At 43.0% G+C, this 27,926-nt stretch overlaps 1 protein-coding gene across 2 annotated transcripts in view; it reads right to left on the bottom strand.

Moving 5' to 3' along the window:
* SECISBP2L (SECIS binding protein 2 like) overlaps window positions 1-27,926 on the bottom strand; it is a 113,036-nt gene that overhangs the window by 53,099 nt on the left and 32,011 nt on the right. For both annotated transcript variants that reach the window (XR_012242768.1, XM_073618664.1), the window contains exons 2-8: window positions 18,766-18,944; window positions 14,049-14,373; window positions 10,763-10,901; window positions 9,897-10,126; window positions 9,538-9,562; window positions 7,794-7,909; window positions 7,434-7,568 (exon numbers count right to left, since the gene is read on the bottom strand). Coding sequence is in view for 1 of the 2 variants with exons in the window: in XM_073618664.1 (XP_073474765.1) it covers window positions 7,434-7,568; window positions 7,794-7,909; window positions 9,538-9,562; window positions 9,897-10,126; window positions 10,763-10,901; window positions 14,049-14,373; window positions 18,766-18,944 (1,149 nt within the window). In the remaining variant the exon portion in view is untranslated. The remainder of the gene's footprint in view (window positions 1-7,433; window positions 7,569-7,793; window positions 7,910-9,537; window positions 9,563-9,896; window positions 10,127-10,762; window positions 10,902-14,048; window positions 14,374-18,765; window positions 18,945-27,926) is intronic.

Raw genomic sequence — 27,926 nt, 5'->3', positions numbered from 1 at the left:
TTCATACTTGCCTAGGTGGATGCAGCTTCGGTCCGATGCTGCATCTGTCCCCCAATGCCTCTGCACTGAGAACCGAGCGATCGAACACCACCGATCGCTCGGTTTTCAGAGCTCCGTGAGCAGAGAGCTGCAGACTGTCAGTCACAGCTCTCTGCTCTTCTCGCTCACTGGAGCGCTGAGCTGTGGAGGGGGCGGAGCGGTCGTTTCAGGTTTTCAGCGGCTCACTGAGAGGCTGAGGCGAGTGTCAGTCCAGGGACCTGGCGGATCCAGACTTCGTTGTCGGGATGACGCGGTGCCTGGACTGACACTGGTGACTTCAGTCCACTCTCTGCTGAAAACAAGTCACAGGAGTGCAAAACAAATTGTACTCCTATGATCCATAGGGGAAGTACAGCGAAACAAGCTTTGGCTATACTTCTCCTTTAAGCCCAATTCCATCCAAAATATTTTATTTAGTTGTGAATAGAGCAGAAAGCATCCCTGTCCCCCACTGGGGATAAGCCTCTCAATTCCTGCCACTGTAAAAACTTATGGTAAATCTCTGTAATGGGGGCAAATAAGATTTTATTATTTATTTTTAATTGCCGTCAGTATCTTCCTGTCCTGAGCTTTCTTTCTTGATCAGGAGTTAAAAGGCACAGAAATTAAGGTAAAATCTCCCGCACGGGATAACAGACAGAAATAAAAACATGATAGAAAACGTAACAATTCCCCAATCCATCCAAAACTAACAAAAAATTGCTAATTGGGTATTTTATTAGCGGCTTACACAGTCACAGTTCCTAAAATTTAAAGGGTTATAAAGGAGTACTTGCTTTTTTCGTTGGCCCTTATTGCAGATACAAGCTGTCACTAGAAGTCAGGACACCCACAACCTCCATTAGACAGCTCTATTACACCAAGCCACTGGCTCTTGCCACAAATGTATCTACCAATACTGGAGATGCCTCTGGTATTCTTACAGTCAGAGCAAGGCAACTCTAAGGGCTCTTTCACACAGGTGGCTGTTCAATGTAATTGCCTGTGTATAGCCTCAGCTCGGGCAGACCGGGTGCAATGTACAGCCTCCCATAGACATCAATGGCTGTTTGCTGCTGTACTCCTGTACATGGCGAAGCCATCATAAAACATATAGCATACCGGTAAATGCAAAAATAAGAAAACAAAAACTTTCCATTTTTTTTTGCATATGTCCGTACAATATATTTATGTTTACAGTAGCACTGCCATATAAATGAGTACAGCAGTGCACAGTCATTCACCTCAATTGGAGGCTGTATGCTGCACATGGGCTGCCCGGGTGAAAAAAACCTTAGTTAGACTTACCGGTGACGGTATTTCTATGAGCCTTTCAGGACAGCACCTTGGAGAGAGCGTAACTCCACCTCTTAACAGGAAACAATGCGTGACAACGCCCCTTTAAAATCAGCTGCTTCCACCATGCCACCAATGGTTACCGAGAATTCCTCCGACATGCTGGAAGATATAAACGGACATTTACCGAGCCCAATGATTATAAAACTATACAAAATAACCTAGGGAGGGAAGTAGGCTGCTGTCCTGAAAGACTTGTAGAAATACCGTCACCGTTAAGTCTAACTAAGGTGTTATCCCTTCGCCTTTCAGGACAGCAGAGATAACCGAGAAATTACTTCAGGGTGGGACCACTGCTTGTAAAACCTTCCTGCCGAAGGACTGGTCTGAGGCTGACAGTAGATCCAACCTGTAGTGTCTTATGAAGGTTGAAAAACTGGACCAAGTGGCAACCTTGCATATCTGCTCTTGTGAAGCCCCAGCCTGTTTTAACCACCTTCCTAGGGAACTTTTGGAAGCTTTACCCCCTTTGTGACTTCCTTCCATTAGGACAAAAAAAGAAAATGACTTTCTTTGTTACTTCCAAATACTTTAGGAGACACCTTCTGACGTTCAGAGTATGCAAGGCTTCTTCTTCTGGCCCAGAGGGCATGGGTCAGAAAGTAGGGAGTATGATCTCCTGTGTGCGGTGAAAAACGAAGACACCTTAGGTAGGAAGGCTGGATCTGTCCTCAGCACTATCCTGTCCGGCAGACATCTCATAAAGGGCTCCTTGATTGATAATGCCTGTATTTCACTGATTTTTCATGCAGACGTCATTGCAAACAGAATTGTTTTAAGGTTCGGGAATCTTAAAGATGTCTCTTCTAGCGGTTCGAAAGGTGGATTAGCAAGTCCCTGAAGAACTAAAGATAAATCCCACTTGGGAAAACTAATAAGAGGCCTAGGCCTAATTTTTGCCATAGCCTTAAAAAAAATCTGACTGACTATCAAGGGTTCCCTTGACAGGGTTTTTTCAAATAAAAAAAAAAAAAAAAAAAAAAAAAAAAAAAAGATAATGCAGCTACCTGCGTCTTGAGAGTACTTGCTGCTAAACGTGTCTCCATTCCTTCCTGGAGAAATTCTAAAACTGAAATAGTGCTAACAAAATTAAAGTTCTTGCTGGAACACCAGGAATTGTAACATTTCCAGACTTTGAAGTAAATAGCCCTGGTGACCTTCTTCCTACTTGCTAGAAGGGTGTTGATAAGTTTTTCTGATAGCCCCCTTTTCCTTAGAATTTCTTCCTCAGAAACCAGGCAGTTAGGCAGAGGTACATTGGATCTGGATGGAGAATGTGACCTGACCCAGAAGGTCCTCCCTGAATGGTAATCTCCAGGGAGGTTTTGCTGAGAGATTCAATAGGGTAGAGCAGTGTTTCTCAACTCCAGTCCCCAAGGCACCCCAACAGGTCATGTTTTCAGGATTTACATTATTTTGCACAGGTGATTTGATCAGCTTCACTGCCTTAGTAATTACCACAGCCATTTCATCTAAGGGAATACCTGAAAACCTGACCTGTTGGGGCGACTCGAGGACTGGAGTTGAGAAACACTGGGGTAGAGAACCAGGGTCTCTTTGGCCAATAGGGAGCAATTAGGATCAGATCTGTGGACTCTGTTCTGAATTTTGCTAACACTCTTGGTATTAGCTGAAACGGGGGGGAAAAAGTGTAAGACATGGGGAAGTCCCATTTGTGAGCTAATGCGTCCACTCCAAGCGCTTGATCCTGTCTCTGGAGAGAAAAGAAGGCTGATGTTTTTGCATTTATTTGGTTTGCAAAGAGGTCGACCTGAGGAAGGCCCCAACTCTCAGTGATCGTCTTGAATAACTCTTGGTTTAAATGACCATTCTGGCTCCCTTAATTCCCTTCTGCTGAAAAGGTCTGCTAGGGTGTTTTCCGTGCCTTTCAGATGGACTGCGGACAGCGGGGTCAAATTGTCCTCTGCCCAACTCAGTATTCAATGAGCTAGTTTCATCAGGGTCTTGCTCCTTGTGCCCCCCTGCTTTGTTAGGTATAATACTGCCATTATGTTGTCTGACGACACCTGGACATGCTGTTATTTTAGGGCCTGCTGGAAGAATAGGAAGTTTAGATGGACAGCCTTTAACTCCCTCCAATTTGAGGACCTTTTTGCCACTGGCTTGGACCAAACTTCCTGTGTTGTCTGCTCTTCGAGGTGAGCTCCCCACCCCCATACGCTCGCATCTGTCGTTACTCTCTGCATTACTGGAAAAGTCCAGGGGAGTCCTTTTGAGATGTTCCTTTGGTCTCTCCACCACCAAAGTGATCTTTTTGCCCTTCTTTTCCAGAGGTTCCTGGTGTGTCCAATTCAGTAGAATTTCTGCCTGCAGACGTCGAGCATGTAGCCTGGTCCACTGCACTGAAGGGATTGCTGCGGTTAACAGACCTAAAACTGACATGGCTTCGCTTACTGAAACCTTCGTGTTGGTTTGAAGTGTTCTTAGAGCCAACTGCATTTTTTCTACCTTCTCCTGTGGGAGGAAGATTTTTTTTGTTCTACTGAATCTATTTCATATCCCAGAAACCTCACTCACTGAGATGGTATCAGATTTGATTTCTGGAGATTCAGAAGCCAGCCTAGGCCGTTTAGTCCCTGGGTTACTTGCAGACTGACCGCTACCTAATCTTTTGTTTCTGAGAAGAGAAGTAGATCGTCCAGATAAGCCACTATGGAGATTCCCTTCAGTCTCAGGGATTCCAGAGCCTCTGCCATTACTTTCGTGAACACTCTTGGGAGAGGAGGAAAGGCCGAAAGGGCAGCACCCTGAAGGTGCCAAATTAACCCCCCACCCCACCCCAATTGACTGCTAGTCGCAGGAATTTCTTCCATGTAGCTGCAATTGGTATATAGAGATAAGCATCACTCAGGTCGATGGATGCCATGTAACAGTTGGGGGCGAGTACATTTTTCACAGAAAACCGTGTCCATCCGGAACCTTTTGCTCTTTATAGATTGGTTCAGAATCTTCAGGTTGAGAATCAGACGAAATTTCCCAGATGGTTTCTTGATCAAGAACATGTGGGAGTAAAAACCTCTCTTCTTTGTCCTTGGGGACTTGGGAAATAACACCCTGTTTCATCAGTTCTCTCAGAAGAGACATCATCGCCAGGGCTTTTTCCTGAACCCTCGGAAGGTTTGTAATGTAAAACCGGTTTGGGGGTGTCTGAAAATTCTAGCCGATATCCTTGACTGATTAGATTCAGAACAAACAGGCTTTTTGTTGTTTTCCCCAACCTGGCAGGAAAGCCTGCAACCTCCCGCCTACTGGTAGATGGTCATCATTTCTTTTTTGAGGTTTGCTCGGGGGTCTAAAGAGCACCCATTCTCTGCCTCTCCCACTTTGAAGATTCCAGGGTCTTTTCTGGGTCTTATCTTTTTCTTTATGGGCATGCTGAAAAGGATGAAAATTCTTCCTTTGCTGCACCACTCTTTCTGCAGAAAAGCTTTCTTCCTGTTTGCCGTTCTATCAAGGACGGTCTCTAATTCTGGTCCAAACATCAGATCTCCTGTAAAAGGGCATTTCGCACAACTTTACCTTTGAAGAAAAGTCCCCTGACCAGGTCTTAAGCCAAAGAGCGCTCCTGGCTGAATTAACTAGGGCTGAAGATCTGACCGGCATCCTGATGGATTCCGCCGAGGCGTCTGCCATGTATTTGACAACTCTTAAAAGGGTAGGGAAGGACTCTAGCAAATCTTTCCTAGAGGTGCCTGCCACCACATGGCCTTTATTTAAGTTGTTCCAGCCATCATTCCATGTTTCTGGCTACTACTATAGCAGCCATTGCCGGCTTTAAATTAGATAAGGCCGAGTCCCAGGCTTTCCTTAAAAGTGCGTCTGCTCTTTTGTCCATAGTGTCTTTAAATACGCCCATGTCCTCATGCTAGATCGGTCTAGACACTTGGGAAAAGGCGGCATCGATTTTTGGTCTTTTTCTTCCAGACGAACGCTTCATCCTCCTCAAAAGGAAACCTCCTTTTGAGGGGCTCTAGAAATTTTTTTTTTCTGGATCCTTCCATTCCTTCTTAATTGTATCCGTCAGAACTTTATGGACAGGAAAAACTGTTTTGTCTCCTCTAGCCCCTGATACATTCTATCATGCAATGACGGATGGGCTTTCTCTACTGGAATTTCCATAGTGGTAAAGACCGTTTTTAGTAAGTCATCCACCTCTTCTAGCATTAGTTTATATTTCCTCTCCTCTTGCCCTCTATCTTCCTCAGAGTCAATTGTTGAGGGGGGAATACTCTCCCCTTTCTCTTCCTCCGACTCACTTTCAATTATTCTTGAAGTGGTAGGAGGAAGACTGGACTGGGAGCTCTGTTCCTGGCTGGAACTCTGGCCCTGTTTCTTCATAAGGGAACGCACCGTCCCTAGGGTCTCTGCTAATTCCTTTCTCACTGAGGAAAAGAGCTCCTTACATTCCTGTGTGGACTCTTCCCTTACTAAACCAGTGATGCAGGATCTACAAAAGCGGTTTGGCCCACGAGTCCCTTAATGGGATTTTGCATGAAGGGCATTTTCTTCCTGCAGTTCTCTGTTTTGGCGGTGGCTTTCTGTGAGACAGAAAACCCCCCCATACCTCTATTAGGGAGAGATACTACTGAAACAGTGACCAAAGCATACTCCCCACCATGCCCCAGAGTCTCCCTCCATGCTGAACTGCTAACGGAACGTGTCATCCTAGCAGACAGCTGCAGGCTCCAACCATCACACCAAACAACCATCCAGTGAAGAAAGGAAAGAGGTGCCTCTGCAGCTCTCCTACCTGGGCCTGGCCGGGAACCTGCATCCGCCATCACTGCCGACAACTCTGACTCCATCACGAGCGCCTCAGCAGCCGCCTGTGTGCTCCTTAAATGAAGCTCCTGGCATCCATTGCCCAGGAGCGGAAGGAAGACCCGGCCAGATGACCCGCCCCTTCCTCCTGCGTTCCGGCAGCCAGAACCACGTGCTGCTATGCCCCGCCGGAAGTGTCTGCCACCCGGAAATGACATCACCCGCCATCCGGGACTCGGCGCCGAGATGCTCCATCTGAGCACACCCGCGGCCCCCCGGACAACCACCAGCGGACCTTTACACCTGTGAGCTGGCGAAGGAACGGGCACTGGAGCAACCCCCCTCTCGTGCGGGAGGGAGCTGGGCTAGTTTGACAGAAGAAAAGGTACTGCCAAAACCCCCTCTTTGGAGAGAGCGCAGCCCTTTTGGTTCCCCAGAACTGCTTCCACCATTGCAGAGGAAACTCTAAAACTGATGGCATGGTGGAAGCAGCTGAATTTTAAAGGGGTGTTATCACGCAGTGTTAACCTGTTAAGAGGTGGAGCTACACTCTCTCCAAAGTGCTGTCCTGAAAGGCGAAGGGAGAAAAATAAGTTGACAATGGCATTGAACAGGCTCAGCTGCTTATATGCAAGAGCCATAAGAGTCAGCTAGCAAGGGTGCAAACAAGTATTTTTAAATATTGAGGCAAGCTATTTGCATTGTATTGGGCTTACTTATAACACACACACACACACACACACACACAATGGGTTGCACAGAGACATATGGAATTTTCATAACCTTTGGGAAATTTTCATTTAACTTTTATGTTAAAGTGTAAGTCCACCCCAACACTAAAATTCCTGTATCTACAGACAGCCACAATCTAACACTAACCTATCTAGCCCTGTAAAGAAGAAATCAGTATACATACCTTTTTTTGAAGCCGAGCCGATCCGGTCTCCAGCAGCGGAAGCTCTGTAGAGGACACGGACGACAATGGCTGTGAAATGAATGGGGAGTGGTGGAAGCCCAACAGTAAGTCTATGGGCGACATTGTCGGCTGCCTCCTCTGCACCCGCCTCCACAGTGAAGCCGAAGCTGACAGCTCAGCATGGAATCGGGTCGGATCGGTTTCAGAAAATTTATGTATAGCGATTTATTTTTTACAGGGCTAGACAGGGTGGACTTGTACTTTAACTTATTATAGCCCGTTTTTACTGTAGACACAACTTGCTTAGAATTATTACACCATTTTTTTCCATTACACTCACACACAGTTCATAAAGCGATACCTCAAAGTACAGCTGTTCAGGACTCTGGTCAGGTCTGTTTAATTGCGCTGTGGTCCCAGCTATACTGTCTTGCTTCCTTTGAATATTTTGTCTCCTTTCTGATGACGTGCTCTGTCCTCTCATACGATACCCAAGCTGTGGTCAAAACAGATACAGGCATCAACCTTTATTTCCTTGTAATGTAAGTGAATACCCTGTTAAATCAAAAATGATTGTTTTGGTGGTTAGCAGATAATGTGACCAGCTGTCAGGCTAGATGGGCAAATCCTCCAAATAAAGTGTTCTTGTGGGCTTTCAAATTAAAGCTAAAACAAATATTACCATTGTATCAGTTAACAATTGTGATGATTTTCATATTACCTGTGCATTATTTCTGAGTTCAGCCTGTCTTCCTCCTCTACAGAAAACCTGACTTTTCTCATTCCAAGGCTTCTTCTGAGTAGCTTGGGAGGCAACACTGGCCCAACTTCCTCCAGCTGTTTACAGGAAAAGACATCAATCACATATTAGGTACATTTTTCTCAAACAAAACATTAACTAATTCAACACTTTTTTTATGTAACCAAAAAAAAAAACACATTCAGAAACAGAACACAATCTACACAGCTGGTTCAGGTGGTAAGGCAGGAAGAAGACAGATCAGCCGGCCCTGGACCCCAACAACAATTAAAGACTAAGTTCACCTTTGGGAAAAAAAATAATAAAAATGCATATTTAAGCAGAGAAAAATTAAACTTTCTTTTTTTTTTCTCCGAAGAGCTTGTAAAGCATTGTACCACCCATCAGTGGATCATGGGTGCAACATCAGGCTCCTGCAGACACGTAATCCAGCTCTTGCCTGTACCCCTGTACGGGGCTCTCTGTTAGAATGCTGGAGGAAGTGTCAATGAACTACAAGGGCACTCATCAGTTCACTGAGCACTGCAAGCCGTCTGCTGTGGTGGTAGACGGAACTTGTAGCCTATTCATTCACAGATTGTTATGAATGAATGACAGGTGGAGCCCTGATTTGGAAATGTGACAGCGGGTGGAGGTGCTGGAGCATGTTAACATGCTGTAAAAGGTGAACTAAACCTTTAAAATGTATCTTGCCGTGGAGCAATATAGCCACTCCAAGACCGCTATTGTATGTATGTATGCATGCATGTATGTGTAATATATATATATATATATATATATATATATATATATATATATACACACACACACACATATATACACATATACACACATATACACACACACACACATTGCAGCTTTGAAGTGGTTTACAGGAATTATGGCTGAAGATATCAGCCATAACCCCGGTATTTTTTCACCACTGAAAAACAGCTGATGAGCCGCTGTAACACTTTCATGTCCTCACCCTCCTGCCAGTGTTTTCTCAGATTTACCGTTTCCACCGGTTCGCCTGAGCAACGATCCGACGGTGCAGTGGGCTAGTCCCAGGGGAGTTTAAAAAGTAGATCCTCTTTGATCGCCTCTATGGCCTTGGAGGACCACAGTGACAGCCGTCACTTCTGGTCCAGCCTGGAAGTAAACACTTTCTGTCATCCTTATTTCTATTACAAGGGATGTTTACATTAAAGTGATAAATAAAAAAAACAATATTATGATTAATAATAATAATAATGCCCCCATCCCTCCGTCCTTGCACGCAAAAGCTAACGCATATATAAACAGTATGCGCACCACACGTGAGGTATCACTGTGAACGTTAGAGTGAGAGCAATAATTCTAGCGCTGTAAAGGTGTTTAAATTGTTACCTATGGAAAAATTATTTTTTTTTTGTTGGTACTACAGTTTGCCGCCATTCTACGAGCATGCACAATTTTAAAGCGTGACATGTTAGGTATCCATTTACTCAGCGCAATATCTTTTTTTTTTACAAAAAAAAAAAATTGGGGTGTATAGTGTGTTTTAGTTTTATTTTTTTTAAAATTGCATTTGCAAAACCGCTGCACACGTGACATAAAAAAATTGCAAAAAAATAAGGATTTAAACTTGTAAACAAAAAGTGCCTGGTCTTAACATGGATAGATATTACAAAGTACACGTTTATAAATCAGGACTAATTGGCTGTAAGAACATTGTATTAGTTACCTGTGCAAACGCTTGGTTCTGCAATCTGGAAAAAAAAAATGAAAATGACAAATATATATAAGAAGCTCAGGTTTGCAATTTACACCATTTTTTTTTTTTTTACAAATAACAAACATCTTAAAATTGTAGACCAATCAGAACACATACGGATTACAATGTTTTTTGCTTTCCAAATCATTGAAGACAGATGAATACATAGATTCTGCAAATCTTCGAATGACCGTCTAATGCAAAGTCTAAACAATATGTTCTTCACAGCAGCGCACAGATACACAAAAAGCAAATACATTATTATGGACTAGATAAAATAAAAGAATACATATTGGTATAAAAGTAACGTGCTAATTATTTTTACGTACACTGACAGCTGAAGCAGTACAGTCTGCATGCCTAGAACACATAGCAGCTGCCTGGCAGTGCTTTGGGCTGCAGTATCCACTGTCACTGTCAATATCGGCTTCACTTGCTCCTTGTTCGCTGGAGGACTCTGCTGCAGGATGAGAAGACCGCCGACGTCTCACTTTTGTTTTCCACTGTATACCACCCATACTTTCAGACAGTGATTTGTTGGCTATTTCATTTGGAAAATCTAAAAATAAAAGCTTAATATATAAAGATGGCCTTGACAGGAAACATCTTGCCAGCGTATTATTGTTTATTTTTGATTAGTGCCTTTTTTTTTTTTTTTTAATGTAAAGATTATTTACGGTTATTCTTTACTTTAAGGTTCTATTCACACCTAGGTGATTTGAAATCGCTGTGGCAAAACGTGGGATGTTTTTGTGGTGCCATTACTTTTTAATGGCACCTCAATTGCGCCATGATTTTTTCGCGATAAATCACAACGTGCGCCGCTTGTTGTTTAAGAAAGGAGCAGGAGCTACTTGTGGGCAACAGTGCTGCAATTTCAGCGCGATTTGTCGCGCAGCAAAATCACGGCGCTATTGGGGTGCCATTAAAAAGGAATGGCATCACAAACGCATCCCGCTTTTGGAAACGTGGGCAGAATCGTGGCAATTCCACCCGTGATTCAAATAGCCTAGGTGTAAATGGAGCCTATATCAAACTCTGGCTTTGTAAATGCTACCAGGTGCTATTGTTACTGCCAAAGTGCTACCTCTAATAAAAAGAAGAAAAAAAAAAAAAAGCTTAATATTTTCTATTTTTACTTTCACATTATGTGCACAAACACTTGAACAAGAGTTCAAAAGGTATAATAATGCACCTGTTTGCTGACAAGCATCCACTAAGAGGACAATTTTGGACCGGTTGTCTGGGCCTGATGAACAGGTTTCCTTTTGTACCGCCACACTCTTCATTGGAGGCCTCTTGCATTTTATCTGTGGCACCCCTTGCTGCGGGGGCTTAAAAAAATAATAATAATAATAATAATAATAATATACACTACTGATATGAATAATTAAATCAAATGCAAATCTAAACAATTAAAAAAAAACAGCTGGACAAGACACTGACTTTGTGGCTGGTTGCAACATTTTGAATGCCAATAAACATGATGTAGCCAAGGTTGAAAGTAAAGGACTCATTTAAGCGAGAACAGCCAGGGGCTCAAGGAGAGTCAATGTTATTGCTGCCGATTTTGCAAGCCAACACATTGAAGTGAATAAGGGGCAGGCCACAAAACAGAAAAATAAATAAAGGTGGCAGGCTATCTACAAATGTTGCACTTTAAAGCAAAAGTTACTTTTATTCTGGTTTTCTGATATGCCCAGGAATTACCCAGACACTTTGGATGGCACTACACAAACTGTAGTAACCTTGAATGTTTGATGCAGTGTGCTCTACAGTCCTGTTTAATAGCCCTCACACACGATCCGAAAATCAAACGACAGATCATCCGGGTTTTTTTTTTTTGCATGCTGGTTGCATATCAAAAATGGAGAGGTTACTAAAATTCTCGTACGAGAAAAATCAGAAGTGATGTAATGTGTTGTAGTGTATTTAGACGACAACTGTACTGATTAAATGAAAATTGTACGATCTGGTATCATACAGGAAGTTTTTTCGTGCTTGTCTTATCGGAAACAAAAAAAAACAAAAAAAAAAAAAACACACGGATGAACTGTCGGGATTGGAGTCTCAAAAGCTGTGTACCAACTAGCAGATTATTGTCCGATCGATTCGAAAGCGGCATTTTTCGTCCAATTTTCGGATTGTGTGTACGGGCCATAAGTATTGTACAAGATCTATAATACATTTTCCAATCTTTACAAAGAAAGCTTAGAGAGAAATTTATATATCCTTACTAGAGTTTTCATATGAACTGGGGTGCCCCTAACCATGTGCACACGGTTGAAGTGCGCTAGTGTGGTGGGCTTTAAGATATTAAAGCAGGCAGTGAACAGGCGATACAACACCTCATCACCACCTGTCAAATGCTCTCTGAAGAGCGATCTGAATGTGGATTGCCTTTCAGAAAGCAGCGCTAGTATAAACAAGCACTAGCACTTCTATAAGAAAAAACAAACAATGCGCACCCCCACCCACCTGACCTTAGAGCTTTCAAGAGCACATGCAATTTTAGATCTCAACATATTTCATGCCTATTAATAGAAGTAATCTTTTGTATTTTAGAGAAAGTATGGCAATTTTTCATGTGTCTGTGCGCACTAGAATGAATTTAAAAGCATTTTTACTGAAAATTCGATTTGATAAACAGTAATGCTAATATTGTACAACAAACAATACCAAGAATTTTTTTATATTTTAAGCATGTTTTCACGTTAAGCAAGTATTCACACCCCTTGAAAATTTTCCACATTTTGTCATGTTACAACCAAAAACGTAAATGTATTTTATTGGGATTTTATGTTATAGACCAACACAAAGGGGCACGTAATTGTGAAGTGGAAGGAAAAAAAAACAATAAATGTTTTTCAACATTTGTTTACAAATAAATATGTGAAAAGTGTGGCGTGCATTTGAATTCAGCCCCCTTTACTCCGATACCCCCAACTAATATCTAATGGAACCAATTTCCTTCAGAACTCACCTAATTAGTAAATAGAGTCCACCTGTGTGTAATTTTATCTCAGTAAAAATACAGGTGTTCTGTGAAGCCCTCAGAGATTTGTTAGAGAACCTTAGTGAACAACCAGCATCATGCAGGCCAAGGAACAGACCAGACAGGTCAGGGATAAAGTTGTGGAGAAGTTTAAAGCAGGGTTAGGTTATAAAAAAAATATTCCAAGCTTTGAACATCTCATGTAGCACTGTTCAATCCATCATCCGAAAAAGGAAAGAGTATGGCACAACTGCAAACCTACCAAGACATGGCCGTCCACCTAAACTGACAGGCCGGGCAAGGAGAGCATTAATCAGAGAAGCAGCCAAAAGGCCCATGGTAACTCTGGAGGAGCTGCAGAGATCCACAGCTCAGGAGGAGAATCTGTCCACAGGACAACTATTAGTTGTGCTCTCCACAAATCTGGCCTTTATGGAAGAGTGGCAAGAAGAAAGCCATTGTTGAAAGAAAGCCATAAGAAGTCTGTTTGCAGTTTGCGAGAAGCCATGTGGGGGACACAGCAAACATATGGAAGAAGGTGCTATGGTCAGATGAGACCAACTTTTTGAACTTTTTGACCTAAAAGAAAAACACTGTGTGGCGGAAAATTAACACTGCACATCACCCTGAACACACCATCCCCACCGTGAAACATGATGGTGGCAGCATCGTGTTGTAGGGATGCTATTCTGCAGCAGGGACAGGGTAGCTGGTAAGAGTTGATTGAAAGATGGATGGAGCCAAATACTGGGCAATCTTAGAAGAAAACCTGTTAGAATCTGCAAAAGACTTGAGACTAGAACAGAGGTTCATCTTCCAGCAAAACAAGGACCCTAAACATACAGCCAGAGCTACATTGGAATGGTTTAGATCAAAGCATATTCATATGTTAGACTGGCCCCGTCAAAGTACAAACCTAAATCCAATTGAGAATCTGTGCCAATATTTGAAAATTGCTGTTCGCAGACGCTCTCCATCCAATCTGGCAGAGCTTGAGCTATTTTGCAAAGAAGAATGGGCAAAAGTGTCTCTCTAGATGTGCAAAGCTGGTAGAGACATCCCCAAAAAGACTTGCAGCTGTAATTACAGTGAAAGGTGGTTCTACAAAAGATTGACTCAGGGGGGCTGAATACAAATGCACCCCACACTTTTCAGATGTTTGTAAAAAAATTTGAAAACCATTATCATTTTCCTTCCACTTCACAATTATGTGTTCAACCAACACAAACTGGCACATAATATCCCAATAAAACACATTCACGTTTTTTGGTTGTAACATGACAAAATGTGGAAAATTTCAAGAGGGTATGAATATTTTACTTATTTGGTCTGAGCTTGAACTTTGGCTCTAAGAATCAAGGGTAAGAGGACACCCCAGGTACGGACAGTTGCTGCCCCGTCAACTACCTGACAGAATTTTGTGTAAGCCCATTCAGGACCAGTTCTCTTTAAATACTTGTACTTGGATATCAAGGCAAGTACTTACTTTGTGGACAAGGGGAGGTCTGGAGGTATTTCTGCTTCGCTGGTTCGATAAAACAGTGATCGGAGTTTGTTGGTTTGTCCGGTCATTGCAGTCGACAGTGATTGCATTGACGGCATTGGTTGCCTGAAGAGGTGTGGTGTAAGTAGTAGGAATTGGATGGTAAAATCCCATGACTTGAGCACAAGGTGCAGGCATTAGCTGGTAGTACATGTATTCTGTTGATACAGGTGGCTGAGCAGGTACAATAGGATAAGCAAGATAAGGCCCAGGAGGGTTTGAGTTTGACTGTTGCCATCTTATATCATTAATATACAGTGGAATTTGCCTGCAAGTAAAAAAACAAACAGACAATATTTAATGTGCATGAAAGATGTAAAATTAGGTTTAAATATAAAAGATCACAGCTACAAATTGCTGTAGAGTTTTTCAATAGCTAAACAATTGGACATATTTGGTAGGTGCAGGGAAAGAAAACCAACCAATACGAAGCTGTAGCACAAGTCCTAAAAATTTAAAAAAATAAAATAAAAATCGCATTACATACAAAAAAAAAAAAAAAAAAAAAAAAAAGAAGAAGAGGACAAAAGTAGAAATATTGCTCAAAGTTATCAACCTTCGTGTTAGTTTACCAGTAAATAAAATATAAAGCCTGAGCTGTCAGCATGGACAGTCAATTTTGTTGACATTTTGCTTTCTTCCATTGCCTGTAACTAGCTTGCAAAAAATTATTGCTATGGGGTGTAGAATAAGTAGTAACAATAAAGTAAGGCTAACACCAGGCACACATAATTTAGTGCACATATGTCAAGGCCCTCCAAGCCTTGTCATGTGGCCCTCGCACCAAGTTTTGCAGCCAAAAACGTGGCAGAACTCCATTCCACCACCTTCTGCTCCCACCCTCCGCTATCACTTGTAAACACAGTCTTCTGGGGGCGGTTGGCATGGCGGGTACAGATCTCCAGAATCTGAGACAGAACTATCTCACTGCAAGGAGGGGCAGACCGGTCTACACAGGGAGGTACTAGAGCCAGGCCAGGTAGGAGACAGATGCAAGGAAGTTTTGGGGGAAGGTACTCTGTCCGTACCGGACTCCTGGACCCAGCACTCTGTCCGTACCGGACTCCTGGACCCAGCACTCTGTCCGTACCGGACTCCTGGACCCAGCACTCTGTCCGTACCGGACTCCTGGACCCAGCACTCTGTCCGTACCGGACTCCTGGACCCAGCACTCTGTCCGTACCGGACTCCTGGACCCAGCACTCTGTCCGTACCGGACTCCTGGACCCAGCACTCTGTCCGTACCGGACTCCTGGACCCAGCACTCTGTCCGTACCGGACTCCTGGACCCAGCACTCTGTCCGTACCGGACTCCTGGACCCAGCACTCTGTCCGTACCGGACTCCTGGACCCAGCACTCTGTCCGTACCGGACTCCTGGACCCAGCACTCTGTCCGTACCGGACTCCTGGACCCAGCACTCTGTCCGTACCGGACTCCTGGACCCAGCACTCTGTCCGTACCGGACTCCTGGACCCAGCACTCTGTCCGTACCGGACTCCTGGACCCAGCACTCTGTCTGTAGCCCACCCCAGATACAACCGGCTCTTTGAGGGCAACCATACTACTGATGTGGCCCACTATGTAATTTAGTTTGACACCCTGATTTAGTGTGACTATTTGACCGTTTTCTGCCAAATCGGATATGTTTTTACAAGGCTGCAAAATAAGGAACTGCGCATAGGCCATTTTTAATCAGGAATGCCAAAAGCTAGCTAGCTAAAAGCCATAAAGTTAACAGGCTTACCTTAAAAAGAAATGCAAAAAGCAAAGCAGTCGAAATTTCGCTAGTTTAGATTATCCAAATAAAAAATTTTTACTGATTGCCACACAGTGGATATACACTACCACTTTTCAGTACGTACTTTGCACATTACCCTGTAGCTTATTAAAAAATCTGTACATACGCATGCAATGGTCAGTTGACTGCTCTCATGTGATTCCAATGTTCCCTCAAAATCACACCAATTTATAAAGCCTAACAGATAAGCTGGGCATTCTATTTGGTGAGAGAATTACAGTAGCTGCAAATGCTCACAAAATGTATCCGACTTCAATATTTCCTGAGTCTATAACTCAGAAGTACGCAGTCAAAGAAATATCAAAAGTATTTATCTTAATACTTGTTACTCAATGTATAAAAGAAATTGTAGTAGTACAACAACCAGGCTACTAGGAATTTTAGGATACACAAAGAAGGGCCATTACCTTGTCTCTTTCTTTATCATCAGCTTTCTTCCTTTTTATCCATTAAAGTTCAACAGAACTAGTAAGCTATTGTGGGCTGCAATTTACCAGCAATAGATCACTGTAGCAGCAATGATCTATTGCTGCAGGGAGACATTGGACAAAACTGCTACAGTTTGTTTTTAGTCTCTGTACTCAGAGGAAGGGCCATGAAGTCACACCACTTTCAAATGTAAAAAGTGTGGAAGCATTGTGTTAATTTTGAAATCCTCAAACTGCTCCTATGGAGCATTGAAGAGCAAGATCCAAAACACCCAGGAGCCGACTGGCTGCACTTTGCCTGTTTTTTTTTTTTCCTCGATATCCAACAAGCCCCACTGACACATTGCTCACCGACATACCCTCTGCTACTTCTTTGTAGCATTTTTTCTCAATAAGAGCGAGTCATGAAGGTGACCCTGTTTGGCAGAGTCAGCCTCACTTTGCACCTAGTAAAATATTGCTAGTAGAACAGGAAAAAAAAGGGGAGGAGAAACCTCTTTAACAGAACACCAGACAGCAGTAAACACCTTCCCCACCATATACAAAACTAAGAACATACAATTTAAATACCAAGTCACAATTCATTTTTCTGTATTTAATCGCCTGAATAGAAGGGAGTAAATCAGCAGAAAAAAAAAAAAGAAGAGCATGCAATGGAATAATGTCTACAACACAACACGTTACAAACTCAAGTCTTAGTTATACAACATAGCCCTTTTATGTAAAAAGGGAAAACGAAATGTTATTCATGTTGGACAGTAAAAAGAAAAGTTTATGGCATTCTACAAATTTGCCTACTAGAAGCTCGACTTGCCATTTCTCACCACTGGAAAAAAGCTACTCCTTGCATTGTCAAATGGGCACAGATCCTAATGAAACCGACCTTGGAGACCCAGGAATTACCAGGCCCATTCATCATTGGCTGCCGCTACAGTCAATCACAGCTAGTGAGGAGGGAGCGCAGGGCAGCCAAACCACGCTCTGTAAATCTATGAACACACGGAGCTCTAGAGTGAACATGCAAGCGTGCCCCCATAGCCAGTGGAGGGAGGAGCCAGGAACGTTGTTGGTGGACCTCAGAAGACGGGGATTGGGGCTGCTCTTCGCAAAACCATTACACGGAGCAGGTAATTATGATATGTTTATTATTTTAAAAAATATATATATAATCCTTTGCAATCACTTTATTGTCAGCCTCATCAGATTTAGCTCTACACAGGTGTACAATGTGTATCCTTGTAGGACTATTGTACTAATGTTTCTTTTCCCTCCATGATGTGGGTTTTACAACTTGTTACTGTTAACAGGTTTTCTTGCACAGCATTGCAAGATCCATGTTATTTTTGTGTCCACATATGAGCATTAGGAATCCGGATTAAAACAAATACAAATTAATTTGTATTAAATTAAAAGAGGGAGAAATGTGCACTTAGGATTAATGCTCTGGGTGGAGCAAAATAAAACAATGTCTACAGCTAAATATTATTATTATGCACGATTTATATAGCGCCAACAGTTTTCTCAGATCTTAACAATATACAGGGAGACAGCACAATTACCATACAGCTCAATACAGAAGGATTTCTAAACAAAAGGGCCAGTTTGCTTTCCTTCAGACTTTAGGGTGGCCAGACTATGGCCATTGGCAGTAGAAAATGTCCAGGTGTCCAGTGGGTGCAAGCAATACCATATCTTTGGTGTCAGTGGGAGGACCAGTGCCCCATTTTTGGTGTCAATGGAAGGAATTGTGTCCTTTGCATGGTGTCAGCAACAAAAATGATCCCCCATTGTTGGGGTCAGTGGATGGAATAGTGCCCCAAGGGTCGGATAAAGGCAAGCAAAGGGTTGCATCCTGCCCCAGGGCCGCTATTTGGAGACCCCTAATCTAAAATATTCTTAATGGTATATGAGGCAAGCCAATCATCAGAAATGTGAAACATGCTAAATTATTCCACACTAATCAGCGTGATGCTTGACTTATCTGTCCTGGGGAAAAAATAGTAATGTGATTATTCTCACTAAATCACATGTATACCCTTTCCGCCTGGAGTTAATCCATCTCTTCCTTTACTGTACACAATCCCATTCAGTGTTGGAAAATACTGTGACAAACTTTCCTCTAAATACGGCACCAGAATTAAGCAACGACCAAAGGAAGAGATGGAGCTTGAACTTCAATATACACTTGATTCACGTTACTATGACTAAGCAAATACAACTGGCTGTAAACTTAAAAAAGCATTAGTATAATCTCTGCTCAAACCAGAAAGCAAAGTTCACGCATCGTCAACTCCCAGATACAGTACTTCAGGTGACATAGGAAGGCAAGATAAACAAGTCTCGGTTCCAGATTTCAATCTGTCAGCATGCTGAAATCAGAACAGAAAGCATTTGAATTTACTTCATGAACTAAATGAAAGCACGCAAATTACCTATTCGTCTGGTTCTCTTGAACAAATGGGTAACAGGTTATAAGATAGCTTGGAATAGGTGTGGGCTCAAGTCCACCGACGCTTCCACCATCGCCTGATAGAGACATTGGAATTGTAAGGGCTTCGGTCCCTTTCTTCTGAGGGATGAATGGCTCAACTTCAGCAGATAGTTTTCCATTCTACAAAAACAAGAGTATTTACATTACATTTTCACACAGACAGACAAAGATTGAGAGATCGAGAGAGAGATCTATATCTACACACACACACAGTATATATACATACACCAATCATAAAAATTCAGACCTCCATCTTTTTCAATTTTGTTATGTTGCAGCCCGATACATTCATTTTTTTCCCTCATCATCGTTTACAGTAGTACCCCATAGTAATGACAAAGGGAAAACCAAATTTTAGAATCGTATGAATCTATTAAAAATGAAAAAACGAAATATCACATTTGCATAAGTATTCAAACCCCTTGGTTGCAACACCACCTGAAATTTAGCTCAAGTACCTCCCATTTCTCTAGAGATCGTGCTGAGATGTTGCTACACCTTAATTGGAGTCCACCTGTGGTAATTTGAGCGGACAATGCATCAGAACAAAAGCCAAGAGGTCAAAAGGAAGTGCCTGGAGAGCTCAGACAGGATTATTGCACAGCACAGATCTAGGGAGGGCTACAAAAAATCATTTCTACTGCACTGAAGGTTCCCAAGAGCACAGTGGCCTCCATAATTCTCAAGTGGAAGAAGTTTGGCACAGCCAGGACACTTTCAAGAGCTGGTCACCTGGCCAAACTGAGCGATTGGGGGAGAAGGGCCTTAGTAAGAGGTGACCAAGAACCCGATGGTCACTCTAACTGCGCTTCAGAGAACCTGTGTGGAGATGGGACAAGGTTCCAGAAGGACAATAATCACAGTAGCCCTCCACCAATCTGGAGCTAGACAGAAGCCTCTTCTCGGTGCAAAACACATGAAAAGCACTTGTAAACCGCTGGACACTTTTTTTTTTCCTTCTTTCTTTCTTACCAGCAAGACAAAAGCATAATGTGCTAGTATGCATTGCATACTAGCACATTATGTGAAACCTACCTAAAAACGAAGCCTTCCAGCGATGCCATCACTGGAGACAGCTTCCATCTTCACCCATCTTTCTTCCAGGTTCGCGGACTGCGGCTCGGTTACTGGCCGGAGCCGCGATGATGTCACTCCCGTGCTTGTGTGCGGGAGTCGACGTTCATGGCACAGGTTCCTTCAACGCGCCTGCACCAGTGAGGTCACCAGCTGCATGTAATGTAAATATCTCCTAAACGGTGCACGTTTAGGAGATATTTACACTACCTATAGGTAAGCCTGATTATAGGCTTACCTATAGGTAAAATTCAAAGATGGAAGTTTACTTCCTCTTGAAAGCCCGCTTGGAGTTTGCACCGGAAGGACTTTCAGAGATTGTGAGGAACAAGAGTCTCTAGTCTGATTGAACTGTTTGGCCTCAATTCTAAACTAAGTCTGGAGGATACCAGGCACATCATCACCTGCCCAATACCATCCCAACAGTGAAGCATGGTGGTGGCAGCATCATTCTGTGGGGGTGAATTTCAGCAGCATGGATTGGGAAGACTGGTCAAGGTTAAGGGGAACGCTGAATGGAGCAAAGCACACAGTTATCCTAAATTAAAACCTGTTACAAAACGCTCAGGACCTCAGACTGGGCCGAAGGTGAACCTTTCAACATGACAACCATCCTAAGCACACAGCCAAGACAAAACAAGAGTGGCTTAGGGACAACTCTGAATGTCCTGAAGTGGCCCAGCCAGAGCCCCGACTGAACATCTCTGGAGAGACCTGAAAATGGCTGTCCGACAACCCCCATTCAATCTGACTGAGCTTGAGAGGATTTGCAAAGAAGAATTGCAGAAAATCCCCCAATCCAGGTGTGTCAAGCTTGTTGCGTCATACCAAAAAAGACTTGAGGCTGTAATTGCTGCCAAAGGTGCTTCAACAAAGCACTGAGTAAAGTGTTTGAATACACATGTGTACAAAAATTAACTCCCACTGACCACCAAGTCTGAGGCACTTTTTACTCCAAATGGCCACAGTCCAGCAACCTAAAATCTGAAAGACCATAAAGTAGCCCTTTGTATAGAAAGTTTGGAGACCTGTGGTGTATAGAATATACAGAACAGTGTATAGAGTGATGTGTAGTACAATGAAGTTTGAAGCAGTTCCGATACATCATAAGATTATATAATTTTATTTATTTTATTTTTTGTGTGCTTTGCGGTATTAATACTTGTTTACAGAAGAGCATACTCAGCACATTTCCTAGAATTGCTGTGTCAGCAATAGTCTGCATGCAGCATACTTTCCCCATTGGCTCTGAATGGTCATTTGCAGTTCAGTGACAAAGTTGATGGAATCAATAAAAACTGAGATGAGGAATATTTTTTTCAAGTGAAAAGTTAGAAAAGCAGTAAGTCCTCAATTGCAGATTGTAGTATTAGGCCTCATACACATGGGGCGCCTGAAAAAGCCCCTCTGAATTCCAAAAATGTTGGGAGGAAATCATGGTATAAAAGAAAAAAAAAAAAAAAAAAGGCAATAAAAGCTGCACATTGCACATGTGATTATGCATTCTATTAGTCAGAATATTAACTTATTCTGGCCACTGGAATGCATTTTTATGCATATATTTTATGTGTGTAGTGTTTTTTTTCTGCTCTTAAAAAGGAGAACTTCATCCAAATACCACGCACTTTGTTTGCCCAGGAAAACAAGACGAAAAAATAAAATCAAAAACTCAAAAGAAGTAAAAGGAGAACTTCACCCAAAAGGGGAGTGTTCTACTCTTCCCCCTCCTCCTCCCCTACATTGGTCTCTTTTCTTTGGGGAGGCGGGTAGCGGAATGACAGGTACCCTCTCCCTCACTTCCGGTCAGATCTCTGCAGTGATCCGAAAGGATGTTTGCTCCCTCCTTCCACCGCAGCCTTCTGGGACACATCACAGGTCCCAGAAGACTGCGGGACCAAATCATAAAGCACAGCACGACTGGCGCATGCGCAGTTGAAAGCCTGGCTTCACTGCCAGTTTCCCTTGATGAAGATGCCGGCGCCTGCAACCAAAGCCAACTGAGGAATCAGCTTGGATGAGGACAACACTGGATCCAGGGACAGGTAAGTGTCCTTATATTAAAAAGCAGCTATAGGATTTGTAGCTGCTGACTTTACATTTTTTTGGTGGGGAGCCTGGAGCTCCTCTTTAAGCTCCTCTCAAAAACATGCCTTTGGTTGGTTTATTTTACTGCCTGTAAACACTCCTCTTCTAATATACCTGCAGATGCCTACGTGTGCATGGACACATGGGCATTCATAGAGGTGCTTTTACAAGCTGAAAAATAAAACGCTCAGTGCCTGTATAAGCAGCGTTTTTTTAACCTCCATGAGCATGAGATCTTAAATCGTTATTAATCCCAAAACCAAAAATGTATTACATTGCAGCTTGCCAATCATTAGATGTGGTGGCTGCTTTCATTTTATTTTCTTCAGCTCCCCCCCCCCCCCGTTTTCACTTGGTGATCTGGCCAGTGACACACCTCCTGTATTAGGCTCCTCCCACACTTGTGCGATCTGAAAGTCACGTGATTTTGACGCGAATTGAAGCATGCCTGTGTAATCTTGAGGTCTATAGACTTCAAGACGCATCAAAGTCGGACCAAAGTAGTGCGGGGACTACTTTGAAGTCGCACAGATATGAATGGTACTCATTGGAAATCATGGGGTACGACTTGTCATGCGACTTTGCAATCCCAAGTCACAGGACAAGTTGCACAAATGTGACAGGGGCCTTAAAGAAACATGACTCTGAAGGAATGGAAACAGGAGGCACAGCAGACAGCACCATTGTCAGACTTGGGGCGGGGGGGGGGGGAGTGTAGTATTAAATGGTATTAGCAGATTTAGACACACTAACAAAATTGAAGCCAAACTCCAGCTCGCAATTTATAATCCGTTACAGCAAATGTTTTTTTTTTCCCCCCTTCTGGAATAAAGGTTTTGCAGGAATAAATTAAATCTTGTCATTTTACATTACTCCTGCCAGTATTAAAAGTTTTGTCCTATACATGTAAATTGATACATTCTGCTGGGAAGCTTGAGCTTTTGAAAAGCAACAGATTTGATAGCTGGGATTACCAGATGAAAATAGAAGAAGGCAAGCCTAAACAAGAAAACTAATGCAGCCATCAAATCTAAGAATTGGTAAGCTGCAATATAATACATTTTTACTTTTGGGGTTAATACTGCTTTAACTGTAGGTCCATCAATTTCATATGTATAGAGTTAAATATCTGCGCTTAGACCCCTTTCACACCGAGGGCGTTTTGCAGGCGCTATAGCGTTACAAATAGCGCCTGCAATCCGCCCTTAAAACAGCTGCTCCATTGTCTCCAGTGTGAAAGCCCGAGGGTTTTCACACTGGAGCGGTGTGCTGGCAGGACGTCAGGAAAAGTCCTGCCAGCAGCTTCTTTGGAGCGGTGTGTTTACCGCTCCTCCACCACTGCTCCCCAGTGAAATCAACGGGGCAGCGCTGGGATACCGCCGGCAAAACGCCGCTATTGCGGGTGGCTTTAACCCTTTCTCAGCTGCTAGCGGGGGGGGGGGTAAAAGCTCCCCGCTAGTGGCCGAAATGCCCCCGCAAATCCACTGGTAAAACGTTGCTAAAAATAGCGGCGTTTTACCGCCAACGCTATGGGCGGCTTGGTGTGAAAGGGGTCTTACCGAATTAAGACAAGTCACGGTGAAAACAGTGCTGCTGCTTAAGATGGCCTGAATATTCAGCTAATAGTATCATGTGTATAGAATAAGCATGCATCCAATGCAACAAATAACCTTAAGAGAAGTATGGGTTTTTTTTCTTTTTGCATGTTCATACTTATGCTAGGTGGATGCATCATCAGACCGATGCTGCATCTGCCCCCCGCCGTCTCTTCACTGAGACCCAAGCCACCGAACACCTTTGATGGCTCGGTTCTCTCACCTCCCTGAGCGGAGAGCTGATGACTGTCAGTCAGCATCTCTCCTGCTCTGATCCTCCACGCTCATTGGAGCGCTGAGCTGTGGAGGGGAGCGGCCGTCTCAGAAGCTCGCTGAGACAGCCATCAGTCCAGGCACCTGGCGGAGTCAGACTTCCCAAGTCGGGATGACGCGCTGCCGCGATTGATCCTGGTGACGTCAGCGGAGAGCAAAACAAATTGCACTTCTGTGACCCATAGGGGAAGCCCAGCCTAAAAAGCTCAGGCTAGACTTCTCCTTTAATATAAAGTAGAGCTGCACAAATAATCGTCAAGAATCGTTATCGTGATTAATCGTCAAGAATCGTTATCGCGATCTTGACTAAAAAGTGTTTCACAATTCTTTCTATGCAAAGAATTCTCTCTGCTCCTCTGAAGCCACAGCCATCAAAGGAAAGGAAGAGAAAAACCGGACAGTCTGCCAAGAAACAAAACATTATTTATAAGTTGAACTTAAGTATAAACATTGTAACAATTTGTCAATGGAATAGACTTCCTGTGTAATTGAAAAAAGTTTACCACTTAAACAATAAACCTTTTTTTCTGACATTTGTTGGTTTCAGGTTAAAATCATTTTTTTTTTGCTAGAAAATTACTTAGAACCCCCAAACATATATATTTTTTTAGTAGACACCTTAGAGAATAATATGGTGGTTGTTGCAATATTTTATGTCACACTGTATTTGCGCAGCGGTCTTTCAAATGCAATTTTTTGGGAAAAAATTACTTACTTAATGAATTTAAAAAAAAAAAAATCTAACCAGTAAAGTTAGCCCATTTTTTTTTGTATAATGTGAAAGATTTTACGTCGCGAGAATCGTGAGAGAATTGTGATCTTTTTATTCTAAGCAAAAAAATCATGATTCTCATTTTGGCCAGAATCGTGCAGCTCTAATATAAAGGATAAAATTGATCTGTGCAATAATCAAATATAATACTGAAAAAAGGCAAAAAACAAAAAGTACATGGAGTGCTCCAAAAAGTGCAGAAAGGTAGATGGGCACAATGGGGTTGATTTACTAAAACTAGAGAGTGCAAATCTGGTGGAGCTCTGCATAGAAACCAATCAGCTTCCATTTTTTTTTTTGTCAAGGCCTAATTGAACAAGCTGAAGTTAGAAGCCGATTGGCTACCCTGCACAGCTGCACCAGATTTTGCACTCTCCAGTTTTAGTAAATCAACCCCAATATGTTCACCTGGTGCTCCTGTTCACACAAAGATAAACCAGTGCCGCTTAACAGAACTGTTGGATCTCAAATTCTAGAGGTCATACACGCTCACACAAGAGAAACAGCCAACAGGGAATGCTCCTCCTCGGCAGATCATGGGGAAAGATCCTCTCTCATAGAGCAGGCTGTCCAGTGACATGGAAATCTCAGAGACATAAAAACCACCATCTCCAGGTAATCTCCATCATCATGGTCTATCATAGGATGGAAGGAAGAAGCTTCAAGGTGCAGCATTTCCAAAGATTTTATTTAAAACAGAATACTAGGCATTTTCTGGGACTGGAGCCATTCTCCGTTGGCCGTTTCTGGTTTGAGCATGTATGATCTCTAGAATTTGAGATCCAACAGTTCTAGAAGACCTGAAATGAGGGGAAGCTCTGCTGATTTTATCATCCAATCATGTGCAAGCTAAAATGCTGTTTTTTCTTCTCCTTGCATGTCCCCCTCAGATCTACAGTGACTGCACTGCCAAGTGCACTTGTGAAAAGTGGATTTGCCTTTCGTAAATAACCCCCCATTGGGGGTTATTTACGAAAGGTAAATCCACTTTGCACTACAAGTGCAAACTACAAGTGCAAAGTGCACTTGAAATTGCACTGAAAGTGCACTTGGAAGTGCAGTCGCTGTAAATCTGAGGGGAAGATCTGAAATGAGGAGAAGCTCTGCTGATTTTATTATCCAATCATGTGCAAGCTAAAATGCTGTTTTTTTATTTTCTTTGCATGTCCCCCTCAGATCTACAGAGACTGCACTTTCAGAGCAATTTCAAGTGCACTTGTAGTGCAAAGTGGATTTGCCTTTAGTAAATAACCCCCATTGTGTTCATCTACCTTTCTGTACTTTTTGGAGCACACTTCAATTTCATATGACAGATGAATTCTATTTTATCCTTTGGTCTCCATGCTGCACAGCAATCAGGTCATTTTGAATGACAGGTGACACAGGGAAAACCCCACACTGATCATCTGACAATATTCTAGGAATGATTTCACACAGTTCATTTACATTACCTCTTCATGTTGTATCAGATATCTAAACCAAACATTACATCAGTCATTTTCCACTCCTTTCAAGCAAAGAGGTTCTCAGCCCTATGAATTCACATCCAACTTATTTCATAAAACATGGTAGATTTACCAACTATCCCTATTCTGGAGGCAATTACCATAAAGGGGGGGGGGAAGCAGAGCTAAAAAAGGCAATTTTTTTCCAAATCCACTGAGGAAGGGGTATAACCCCTGAGAGAGATTATTTATATATATTGGCAGTATTCCAACATGATAATGACCCCAAACATACCTCCAAGACAACCACTGCCTTGCTAAAGAAGCTGAGGGTAAAGGTGATGGACTGGCCAAAGCATGTCTCCAGACCCTAACCCTATTGAGCATTTGTGGGGCATCCTCAAACAGAAGGTGGAGGAGAGTAAGGTCTCTAACATCCACCAGCTCCGTGATGCCCTCATGGAGGAGTGGAAGAGGACTCCAGTGGGAACCTGTGAAGCTCTGGTGAACTCCATGCCCAACAGGGTTAAAGTGTTACTAAACCCAGTAATATGAAAAAAAAAAAAGTTCATACACACACACACACACACACACACACAGCTAATAAATCTTCTTTTAACATTAAAATATTGCCACTATATACCTTTTTGAATTGAGTTTCTTCAGTGCTGAGAGTTCAAAAAGGTGGAGATTGTCAACCTGTATACACACCCACATGTGTGACATCAATATCATGTGACCTGGCTATCTCTGAGAACAATAAACTGTTCTCTCCAGCACAAAACACATAACTGAGCATGTGCAGGTTGAGGTTGGCTACCTTGCCTGTTCTTTCCAAGGTAGACATTGCAGGAGGGGAAGGCTCTGTGCATACAGGATAAAGCAGCCATTTTACACAATGCAGAGGATAACCCCTAAAGTTCCACAGTGGTTATAACAAGCATGTTATTTTGCATATACAGACTGATTTTACTGTTGTGGGTTTAGTAACACTTGAAAGGCAGTGCTGGAAAATAATGGTGGCCTCACAAAATGTTGACACTTTGGGCCCAATTTGGACATTTTCACTTAGGGGTGTACTCACTTTTGTTGACAGCGCTTCAGACATTAATGGCTGTGTGTTGTTATTTTGAGGGGACAGCAAATTTACACTGTTATACAAGCTGTACACTCACTACTTTACATTGTAGCAAAGTGTCATTTCTTCAGTGTTGTCACATGAAAAGATATAATAAAATATTTTTAAAAATGTGAGGGGTGTACTCTCTTTTGTGAGATACTGTATATATTTTTTTAGCAGAGACCCTAGAACAGTGATGGCGAACCTATGGCATGTGTGCCACAGCTGGCACGCCAAGCCCTCTCTGTGGGCACTCAGCATGCTGCCAGGATAGGGGAGGGAATCCCCCAGCAAGGTAGCCTCTTGCACTGGCGGTGCAGGTGCGGAGGTGTCGGCTCGCTTCCTATCATCAGTGCGATCGATCAGGCAGCAGGGCGGCAGATGTAAGCAAAACCCTCCCTGCATGCACTGAGGGCAGCCCAGTGGGAAGGACACGGAGTGTCTGCCTCTGTAAGCAGCTCCGCGATACAGAGGAAGAGAAGAATGACTCCTCCCTTCCTGGACTTTGAGGCCAATAGGAGTGCGGCTTCCCGTGCAGGGGCTCTGGTGGAGGGCGCTAAAGCATGACAATGTGGAGGACTCTGTCTGCACATACACAGGTAGGACAGTGCTATGGGGGAAAGGGGGGCGCAGAGGACACTGCTGTGTATGTGGTGGGTATGTGAAGGGGCCAGAGGACACTGCTTTAGGAAGGGCCATCACCATTGCAGTGTCCTCTATTGGCCTTCACATCACCCC

This window comes from Aquarana catesbeiana, linkage group LG03 (assembly GCF_042186555.1).
Source record: "Aquarana catesbeiana isolate 2022-GZ linkage group LG03, ASM4218655v1, whole genome shotgun sequence".
Lineage (NCBI taxonomy): Eukaryota > Metazoa > Chordata > Amphibia > Anura > Ranidae > Aquarana > Aquarana catesbeiana.
Note: the sequence above shows the minus strand (reverse complement) of the source record. Positions and strands in the feature narration are given on the sequence as shown.